Source organism: Pleurodeles waltl, chromosome 6 (assembly GCF_031143425.1).
Source record: "Pleurodeles waltl isolate 20211129_DDA chromosome 6, aPleWal1.hap1.20221129, whole genome shotgun sequence".
NCBI classification, from domain to species: domain Eukaryota; kingdom Metazoa; phylum Chordata; class Amphibia; order Caudata; family Salamandridae; genus Pleurodeles; species Pleurodeles waltl.
In genome coordinates, this window is record NC_090445.1 from 821,760,879 (window position 1) to 821,772,433 (window position 11,555).

The window sequence follows — 11,555 nt, forward strand, 5'->3', positions numbered from 1 at the left end:
TATTCCTGACTACAGGCCAAAACAATCTGCTCTGCTACAATCTAAAACAACCAGCCCAACTCCATTCCAAAACATTCTGCCCACTTCAATCCAAAACAATATGCCCCACTCCAATCTAAAACAATCTGCCGACTCCATTCCAAAACAATCTACCCCATTCAAATCTAAAACTATCTGATCCACTCCAATCCAAAACAATCTGCCCCCCTCCAATCCAATCCCACTCAAGTCCCAGCCACCTCACCCCAGTCTGCCCCCCTTCAATCTGTCCCGCTCCAATCTGCCCCGCTCCAATCTGCCCCACTCCAATCCAAAACAATCTGCCCTACTACAATTCAAAACAATATGCCCGCTCCATTCCAGTACACCTTGCCACAATCCAATCTGCCCATTCCAATCCAAAACAATCTGGCACACACCAATCCCCCCATTCCAATCCTATCACCCCACTCCATTCCAGTACACCTTGCCACAATCCACCCCATTCTAATCTGCCCCACTCCAATCCAAAACATCCTGTCACACTCTAATTCCTGCCCCACTCCAAACTGCCCCCCTCCAATCCAAAACAATCTTCTCCACTTCAATCCAAAACAGTATACCCCACTCCAGTCTGTCCCAATATAATCCAAAAAATCTCCCTCACTACACTCCAAACCATTCTGCCCCACTGCAGTCTGTCTCAGTACAAACCAAATCAATCTGCCCTAATCCAATCTACCCCACTCCAATCCAAAACAATCTGCCCACTCCAATCCCAAACAATGTGCCCCACTCCAACCTGCCGCACTCCAATCCAAAACAATCTATGCCACTCGGAACTAAAACAATCCGCTCCATTCCAATCTGCCCACTCCAATCCAGAATAATCTGCCCCACTCCAATCCAAAACAATCTTCCCCACTCTAATCTAAAACAATCCCGCCCGCTCCAGTCAGCCCAACTCCAATCCAAAACAATCTCCACTACTCCATTCTGAAACAATCTGCCCACTCCATTTCCCCCTCTACAATCCACTCAAAACAAGTTCACCTCACTACAATCTGCCCACACCAATCTAAAACAACCCTCCCCACTGCAATCCAAAACAGTCAGTCCTACTTCAATCCAAAACCATCTGTCCCTTTCTAATCCAAAACAACATGCCCGAATCCAGTCTGCCCTACTACAGTCCAAAAACTCTGCCCCACTACAATCCCAAAGAATCTGCTAACTCCAATCTGTCCCAGTGCAAACTAAAACAATTTGCCCCACTCCAACATGCACCACTCCAATCCAAAACAATCAGCCTCACTCCAATCCAAAACATCCTACTCCAATACAAAGAAATCTGTCCTACTCCATTCCAAAACAATCTATCCCACTCCAATCCAAAACAATCCCACTCCAATCTAAAACAATCTGCCCCACTCCAATACAAATCAATTTGCCCCACACCAGTCTGCCCCACTCCAATCCAAAATAACGTGCCCCAAACTAATCGGCACCCACTCCAGTCCAAAGACATCTGCTTCACTCCAATCTGCTTTACTGCAAACCAAAAAATCTGCCCCACTCCAATTGAAACAATCTGTCCAACCCCAATCAAAATAATGTGCTCCATTACAATCCAAAACAATCTGCCCTACTCCAGTCCATCCCTCTCCAGACCACTGCCCTCCAATCCAGTTCATCTCACCAATCCACCCCACTCCGTCCCAGTTCACCCCACACAATCCAATCCACCCTAATCCAGACTACCCCACTCCAATTCAATCTGCTCCACTCCAATTCACCATATTCCAACCCACTCCAGTCCAAGCCACCCCACTCCAATCCAACCCAGCCCACTTCAAATCACCACATTCCAGTCCAACCCATCCCATTCTAATCCAACCCATTCCAATCCAACCCAACCCACCCCACTCCAGTACAGCTCTCCCAATCCAATTCACCTACCACCCACCCCACCCCACTCCATCTCATGCCAATTCACCTTATTCCACCCTAGTCCAATCTTGTTCACCTTAATCCACCCAACTTCAATCCAATCATCCCACACCAACTTAATCCACTCCACTTCAATCCAATCCACCCCACTCCACACCAATCCAATCCACCCCACTCCACACCAGTCTAATTCACTCCGCTCCAATCCAATTCATCCCACTCCAATCCAAACCACCCCACTCCAATTAAATCCACTTCAATCCAATCCACCCCAATCCAATCCACCTCATCCCAATCCACCCTACCCCAATCCAATCTGCCTCACTCCAGTCCACTCCATTCCAATCCAGTTCATCCCACCTCAGTGCACTCCACAACACTCCAATCACCTTTACCACACCCCAATCCAATACACCTCACCCCACTCCAATACACCCCATCCAGTCTCCATTCAGTCCCACTCCACCCCATCCACTCTACCCCAATCCACCCCACTCTACTTCAATCCAACCCACTCCACTCTTCTACAATCCACCCTACTCTACCCCAATTCACTCCAATCCACACACCCCAGTTCAGTCCACCCCAGTCTATCCCACTCCAGTGTAATTCACCTTAACCCACCCCAATCCAATCCAATTAAATCCAACTTGATCCACCCCACTCCTGCCTAGTCCACTCCAAACCACCTTAATATTAACCACCCTAACCCAATCCATCCCACACCAATCTAAACCACCCCGCTCCAATCCACCCCACCCCAATCAAATGCACCCTGCTCAGTCAGTCCACCCCACTCCATTCCAATCCACCCTGCTCCAGTCAACCCCATGCCAGTCTACCCCACCCGATTCAATCCAGTCAACCTCACTCCAGTCCACCCCACGTAACATCAGTCCACCCTACTCCAATCTAGTCCAATCCATCCACTGTATCCAATCCACCCCATCCCACACCAATCCATTCACTCTGTTCCAGTCCAATCCACCCCACTCAAGTCCACTCCAATCCTCCCCACTCCAGTCTAATCCTCCCTACTCCAATTCACCCCACTCAAAACCACACAAACCCAATCCACCCCACCCTAGTCCTATCACTTCAGTCCAATCACCCCATACCAAACCACTTCACCCTATTCAGTCCACCTACTCCAATCCACCCCACTACCTCAGTCCACTACAACCTACTCCACCCCATTCCACCCTATGCCACGCCACAACACTTACTGCCACTGAACCATTGAACTCTACTCTCCTCCACTCAAGTCTATGATACTTTACTCCCCCTACTCCACTCTACAGTAATCTACTATCCTACTGCACTCTACAACACTACACACTGCTAACTTTTAGCCATGCTGAACAGCAGCCCCAGTTATGTACCACATGGCAAAAACAGATTGGCAAAATCAATGCCTTTTGTATAGGTGAGGCGAGACCTATTGGCTTTGCCAATGCTTGTTGTTAATGTTGGTTCTCAGGGAAAGCATTAATCTAGATACTTACCGTTTGGAAGACTCTTGGTTTATTGTTTTTATTCTGAGCAATATTGTGAAATCAGACTTCATGGAAGATATGAGGCCAACTAACTAATTTTTTCTGCTCCTGCCACAGGGTTTTCAATTGCCAAAGCCTCCTGAGCCTCCATCAGTGGAAGTGGAATACTACACTATTGCAGAGTTCCAGTCGTGTATCTCTGATGGAATAAGTTTTCACGGGGGACAAAAAGCTGATGTGAGTGTTGGGAACTAAACAGGACAGTTGTAAACTGGAAAATAGCTTAACGTTTTATAAAAAGTAAAATAAGACTATTATACTTCATAAAAAGTTTTAAAAAACTGTATTAATGTATCTTTCAGGTGATTGATAAGAACTCTGGCGGTTGGTGGTATGTACAGATTGGAGAAAAAGAAGGTTGGGCACCTTCTTCCTACATTGATAAGAGGAAGAAGCCTAACTTAAACAGAAGAACTAGCACTCTGACCAGGCCAAAAGTTCCTCCTCCTGCCCCTCCGAGCAAGGTGAAAGAGCCTGAGGATGGACCGGTCCCTAGAAATGGATCCATAGGAGAAATCCAGGATTCTCCATCAAAGCAGTATTATGAGGAGCCAGAATACGATATCCCTGCCATGGGCTTCGACTCTGAGCCTGACCTGAATGACAGCTTCAAGGCTGATTCCTTATCTCAAAGTCAAGAATCCACGTTTGAAAAAATGTTTCAGGCATGCAAGCCTTCTCATGTACCTTTGCAGCAGAGGGCAACATTCAAAGTAGGAGAGTCATTGGAGGATGTAGCCAATGAAGATGAGACCATTTATGAAAACGATGGGTTCAGACCATACGCCGAGGATGCTGTATCAAGTAAAGAGTCAAGTGGGGATTCAGATTCTTTCAAGAGCTCTTCGTTGTCTCTGATCAGCCGAAGCTCCCCCGTTTCTTCTTCCCCAAAATCATCTCTTGTGCGGTTCAAAGTGGAGAAAATGATTCAGCCTGAGGCAGGTAAAACTGATTCGTTCCCAAAGAGTGAAGAAACAAAGCCCAGGTCGGCCTCAGACGTAGGTTTACGTAATGTGCCAAAAATGAGCGCAAAGAAGGAACTGGAACAAAAAGCAGCACAAATCCAGGCTGCAAGAGCCAAGCCGACAGTTAGGCCTAAGCCGTTCCTTAGCAAGGGAGATTCGCAAAGCCAAGAAAAAATGGATATAAGCACTTTAAGACGGCAACTGAGACCTACAGGCCAACTTAAGAGTGGACTTAAAGCTTCAAAAAGTGAAGAGGCTGAGAGTCCCCCTCGCATAGGCACCGAACATATTGATGAGCTCCCAAGAAGATGCTCCATGGATCTGACTACAGCTGTTTCCAGTCCTGTTTTTTGCTCCAGCCCTCAAGTCAAAACGGAGCACGATAGAGATTCCAAAGGTACTATCTACACTACTACAAGCGCATATCAGAAGGTTTTGGAGTCTGAAATCAGTTTTCCAGCAAAGGTTGAAGTTGAAGTGTTAGAGAAACAAGAGAGTGGGTGGTGGTATATAAAGTATGGTGATTCGATGGGATGGGCCCCTTCCCATTACTTAGTACTCAAAGATCACAAACCACCTGGACACTCTCCACCTGAATTGGAACTCTGCGCAGGCACGACTAAAGCAAATGAAAAATCAAATAGCTTAGAGAAAATTGAGAAAAGAGTCCAGGCTTTAAATATCATCAATCAAAACAAAAGAGCGACACCACCAATTCCATCCAGACCCCCTGGGGGCTTCGCTAAACATTCAGGCACAGCTGCCGTAAAGTTGAGAAACGGAGTGCGCCAGGCTGCGGTGAGGCCACAGTCAGTGTTTGTCTCTGTGCCCCCCAAAGAGAACAATATCTGTAGCTCTCTGCGAAGGAACGAGTCTTTGTCTTCCACAGATCACTTGAGGCCTGTCCGTCGAAACTCTTCATTCAACACCGTAAGACCACAGGGAACAGAAGCGAAGGTGAAACCGGCGGAGAGGTCAGGCGTGGACGGGCCGGAAAGCCAAGCTCCGCCCCCTCAGCGAAACGGGATCCCAGTGTCAGCTGTCCGACCAAAACCCATTGAGAAATCTCAGTTCATTCACAATAATCTCAAGGAGGTCTACGTCTCCATTGCGGACTACGAGGGGGACGACGAGACTGCAGGATTCCAAGAAGGGGTCTCCATGGAAGTGTTGGAGAAAAACCCAAATGGCTGGTGGTACTGCCAGATCCTCGGTGGCAGCCGACCTTTCAAAGGCTGGGTGCCTTCAAATTATTTAGAAAAAAAGAACTAATGATTCGAACTGTGTTACTAATTTATATAATAGCTGTGTGTTTGTGTGTGTGTGTATGTATGTATATATATACATATATATATACATTAATTGCTCTACACTAAGTCCAGCAATGCTCTGGTTCTTAGAAGCAGTTTGAGAAGAGGATGAAAACAGAAGTTTAGTTGCCATGTTTGGGGAAAAAATGGAGTTCCAGATAGAACTGGTTAAGAGATATTGTAAAGCAATGTGTGTAAAAAAGCAAAAAAGAACACATTTTGTGGAACTGTAAACCATTTATGCAACAGGGTATCCCCATCTAGCATGGTCATTTGTAGTGAACCAAAACGTGCCTTCACACAGGACGCCTGATCAGAAGCGACATCTGCTACAGTGCGAAGAACAGAGCCTTAGCTCTTCCTTCTGCTCTCTGCCATGCACCAGTGACACGAAAACCTTGGTGCCAAGCACATGCAACACAATCGTGGGTAAGCCATGCATTCATGGAACCAAACACCAACAGCGCCCGGATGCAGGAGTTCAGTTTTGTAAATAGTATGTTTTAGACTTTGACTAGTTGTGCCACCTCCCTGGAGCACTTCAGCATCTGGGCAGTTCCATGCTGGTGTCCTGCCCCGCCCCCGATTTCCCCTGTTCAGCACCTACTTTACATATATGTTGTACGACCTGGCTATTGGGGTCCGGTGCATTGAAAAGCGCAGTTCGTGTCACAACTAAATAGGTATCCTTTCTGGGTGAAATGACTGAAAGTTCTCCTTGTGACATGCTACACTCTGCCACTTTGATTAAAATGTTTATATTGTTGCTACAAGTTGAACATTAACTAAAATAAAGTAAGGTCGCCTTAATGGATTCAGTGCTGAATAAGGAGTGATCTGTCCAGGCGGCACATGCCTGAAGCCTTTTGAAAAAAACAGTGTTTACACAGTCATTCCTTCATTCTGGATCTGCTCAAGATATTTGTTTTGATATGTTTTCAGATTTAATTTTGTCTTGAAATGTCCTTGTTTAACAGAAAATAATTGACTGCAAACTGTTGGTAAGGCCCAGTGTATGTGTTGTGCCCACTCGAATTCAAAACATACATCTGTACTGGAAGACGTGTCTGGTGTAATTTCAGGGCAAAACAGGGAATGAGTGAGATTTAGTTGCACCCAAAATGTGACAATATGGACACACGTGGTGTGAAGGTTCCCCTTATCCATCCATCTTAATTTGAGGTTGGAAATAAAGAATATTATATATCGGCGATGTACACTGATCTAGAGGGCAAAGGTGTGGTAAAAGTTAAACGGGCCATGGAGCCTAAATTGATGAACCCTGTGCTTAGATGGGACAGAAAGAGCATACTTGCAAGCCTGTTTGACATTAGGAAAGCACCATAACTATTTAAGTGCTACGTTTCTTTGTCTGTCAACTTCACTAAAATAAGATTAAAATATTCATCTCTTTGTCTGTGCTCTGGTGTTACTTTAGAGAACACAGGAAAATTATTTTTACATTACCATCTGTAAAAATACGAGGTACTTAGTTTTTTTTTTTTTTAAGTGGTAGATTCCCATACAACCAGTACTGTATATAAGGGCATCAGGTACTGGATTCCCAAACAGAAAGTACTGTATGTAGGGTTGACAGGTAGTGGAATGCCTTACAGCAAGTACTGTATGTAGGGACATCATGCATTTGTAAAAACATTTTGCTTATAAGTTGTTTGTTTATTATTTTGGATTTAGTATGAAAATGAATTCCACTGGGACTTACTGAGATGTTTTATGTGGTTCAGTCCCCTCTACCAGAGAAGAAAAGGAAAATACTATCTTGGTGGGCATCTGCGCTGAACAGCGTCTGGTACCAGTGTTCCTCTGCTCTCTGCTCCTTTGTGACTATTTGGGATCTTTGGGTTGGGGAGGGCACCACACTAGTGGTAGATCTGGTGGTACCTGGGCTGAACAAAGTTGTAGAAGACCCCATATAAAAATTAATTAAAGAAGTAACCCGAGGTGTGTTCCAGAGCAATTAAAGCCTTTTAAGTATAATTGCTCTGCAGAGACATTATTACCGCACGTGGTGTGTGTAGTGAATAGATTAGAAATTGAGAACGAGGGTTGTTGTTTGTGTTTTTTTTTTTAGAAATACTATATTCTCTGCTGGACAGTATTATTAAATAGAGAAATACATAATTATCTGCTTGATTGCAGTACTAATAAGTAGTGATTTAGTTATTCTGAATGATATTTCAATTATGCTAATGTATGTCTCCCATGTGGTTTTACCTGTGGCATCCCACCTTAAGGAATTATGCTTCCTTCAGGTGTACTAAAGACGACTTTGTACAAAGGCTAAAAGGTAACAACAGGGTTATGCCTTACACTCACTCTTTCCACCCTTGTACTTACATTCTGATTTCTTGCTGGTGATGAAGATCCTGTCAGTCCTGTTTGTACCTTAATGAACTTTATTTTCATGATTTTGTGATATCCCAGGTAGTTCCATCACTCAGTGCCAAGGACAACTGAGAAAATAAATCTTTCACTTTTTGCAGTCCGGTTTCTCCTATCCTTTCAGAACCGTGTCTCATGTTCTCACAGGCTGTGAATCCAGGGCTTCAAAAACTGTAACAGGTTTGCGATTGATACTCATGTGCAGATGGGAGGGACAGGTACATACTCTGTTAAAGTGCCCAGCGCTGATATTTTCCTTGCTTCATTTCCAATGTTCTATCTTTGGTGGGCCCCACTTGTATAACGGAATACCCTTATGTCCAAGATTAACTACACACTTGACTTGAACATCTATATGGCTGTTAAAGAAGGCCAAGGTAGCCAACTTCCCACTTGAGAGATGAAAACTCTGTGAGTCCCAAATTTGGAATTAGTACTTATAGATGGTTGGTGATCTAGTACTGAACAGATTCGATTAGTGGACTAGGGCTCCCACATTTTAAACAAAGAATAGATATGCCCCTCTGCCCACCATGGTGACATCTCTACTTTCAGCACTGATCAATGAGGTTTGAGGAACAAAAATAGAAATCAAGTTGGTATTAATTGTGCCATATTGTGAACCCACTGCTGATCTGGGCGTACTTCTGACAGTTTATTTTTTCGTGGATATCTACCAAAAGATCAAAGATACAATCTCTGGGGTCGAGCATTCTGTGGTGCAGCTAAGGACCTGAATGTTAAGGAACCTTTGTAATGGAACAGAAGCAGCCAGCACATTCTTGCTGGATTATCCCTCATTCTCCGCCAGGAGAAACCAGAGCTGATTCTAAGGACTAGCATATGTGCAGATCCTCAATGAAAGTTACCAGTGACTGGCATGCGTCCAGACAGGAATCACTCAACCAGACTGGCCCCTCTGCTGAATGTCCGCTTGCACAGTATGTTAATCTGGAAACACTCTATACAAGAAATACAGGATCAATGGGCAAACATCCAGAGGAATGGATTGAACTCCGTGTAGAACTCTGGTTTGCTGCTGAAATAACAGGACCTGTTATTTACATGTGTCTTTCTTATTTACCATCTGATATTCTTCATTTGTATCTGCAGAAATTGGTAGCATAATGAATTTTGCTTTTGCATCTTCCCTTCCTTTCACACACCTCAGTCAGTGGTATGGCCAGTCAGAGTGTTTCCTGCAGTGTTAGGCAGAAGAAGGGCGATATAGTATTCCTATGCAAATTTAAGGCATACTTCAGCAATCTGTATCTGATATCAAAAGCTGAGGTGAAATGGGCGTGCTGCAGAGGAGAGACCTTCCTTGTTACTACAGTCTGGTTTCATTTCGACCATTGTCAAAACTGGAATCTTGGCTAGTGGTATGTTACTGGTAGATCATGAAGGAGAGAGGCTTGTCTTGATGTTTCTAGTGACTGTCCTGAGATTTATTCCATAATGGGGAACCCTGCCATTGAAAAGAGCATTTAATCAATGAAGGTGAGAGAGAAGTAATTCCAGACCTCTCAATGAGAGTGCAGCCTGACCCATGATCAGCCAGAGTCCACGTTTCTTAACGTCGCACGACTGTCCTGGAGGTGGTCAGCTGACAATGACCTTCCACTCAGCAGTTTCTCCGTTTCCTCTCTAGTGAAGCAGTTTTTATAAAAAATATCAGACCTACTTCTTCTTAAAATGAAGGTGTATACTTGCGTGGCCATAGAAATCCTTCCCACAGGGATTCATTCAGGCATACTTAGTCAATCAAAGATGATATTTCATGCTGATTTTCAGAGCACTTTAGGTTGATCCCTTAAATGGGGTGTGGATTGACTGTTTATATCAAATGACTGCATTATTTGAAGACACCAAACCCGCCCTTTTTTTTTATAAAGAGCTTCGTATTTCAGACTAAAACTTTCCTTTACGTGTTCCAGTCTCTTTTCATTGGTTTCCCAGCAGTACTATGAATATTGGCCTGTGTCACGCACCTCTCACCGTTTTGTGAGGAGCGAGCAGTCATTCAAGTATATCTAGCTGGTGGATTGCTTTATCTAGGCCAAGCAAGAACTATTTTTTACATAGTGAAGCCAGAGGGGGTGCCCTCTGTCCAAGAAAGTAATGCACTCACATTGTAGTCAGTAATTCATAACCTCCCCAGGCTCTCAAAAGAAGATGATATGGATTTCACGAATAAAATGTGAATGCCACAATGGACGCTTAAATATTAGGGCCTCAAAATCTGTTCAAGCATGAGGTGTTGCAGTTCCAATGGGTTTCCCATTAGGTTAAATTTACCATGCTGTATGAACACGGGGCTCTGTTAAGGAACGGGGTCTCTAAATCGTGGACACTAGTTGTGCTTCACTTAACATGCCTTTCTGTGCCAAGTACATTATTTTTTGTGTGTGAAGAAAATGGGCAAACCAAGACAGGAGTTGAGCACTTAAAACACCATGCAATCCAATCTAAATTTCACTGATTGCTTCAAGCAGGGTTTAAAAATTGTCACCTTAACCTTGACAAGTTCTTGATGTTTTGGAATGGCTTCATTTTCTCAAATAATATGCACTAAAAATACATTCTTGACACAGTACCTCTCGATTTGCCTGAGCGCTTAAAACCCCTGCCAAGCCTAATATCTGTACTTCGAATGTGGTTACTGACTATGTTCTAGGTCTAGAATAAACAAATCTCTTATTCATATACCTGCTCCTAGTAGAACCCACCTCTGTCTTTTTCTATGTTTGCTAATGAGCTCTGGTAATTGGGTTACAGTGTCATTTTTCGGCCTAACATCGGCTTGAAATACCCAGTGTGTTAAATGAGCCATGTGCAGATGAACATTTTATAAGATCCTAGAAGAAGAGAGTCACAAGCCATACTCATTCGACCTCTTATTCTGCATTTAAAGAAAAGTTTTTGAACCAGGATTTTTTTTTTTTTTTTTGCTTTATTCCCTATGTTATAGGACTTAGATGCTTAACGTGAAGATATTTAGATCAATGTAAAAAGAGCTGCTTAGTCCTTTTAGTTTCAGACTATGACTTTGAAAAGTATTTACCATTCGATTGCTTATTATTGGAGAATCCATTGTGTTCTTTAGTAGTCTCTTGTAACACAACAAAGGAAACAGGTATATCGTTGGAGGTTTGAGGGCAATATTAAGTTAATTTCTCCTCTTGTACTTAGGAAGGTCTGAAACGTAGGCGCTAGTGATGCAACATGGAAAGTAGCCAGTGCATTGGTATTCGCTGACATACATAATATATTTCCACTTTTTAGCCTTTGTTCAAAGGGTTCTAGCTTCTTCTGCAGGGAAACATAATTCCAAAGGTGTGAAACCATGGACAGAAACACATGAGGTTTGGTAACTTGCTCTGATTGTTTCA

At 43.7% G+C, this 11,555-nt stretch overlaps 1 protein-coding gene across 7 annotated transcripts in view; it reads left to right on the forward strand.

Annotated features, from left to right (window-relative positions):
- The window catches only part of SH3PXD2A (SH3 and PX domains 2A), a 680,586-nt gene extending 673,409 nt beyond the window's left edge, over nt 1-7,177 (forward strand). For all 7 annotated transcript variants that reach the window (XM_069239466.1, XM_069239465.1, XM_069239468.1 and 4 more), the window contains 2 exons: nt 3,543-3,662; nt 3,788-7,177. In XM_069239466.1, coding sequence (XP_069095567.1) covers nt 3,543-3,662; nt 3,788-5,722 — 2,055 coding nt within the window. In that variant the 3' untranslated portion in view covers nt 5,723-7,177. The remainder of the gene's footprint in view (nt 1-3,542; nt 3,663-3,787) is intronic.
- The last annotated feature ends 4,378 nt before the right edge of the window (nt 7,178-11,555 follow it).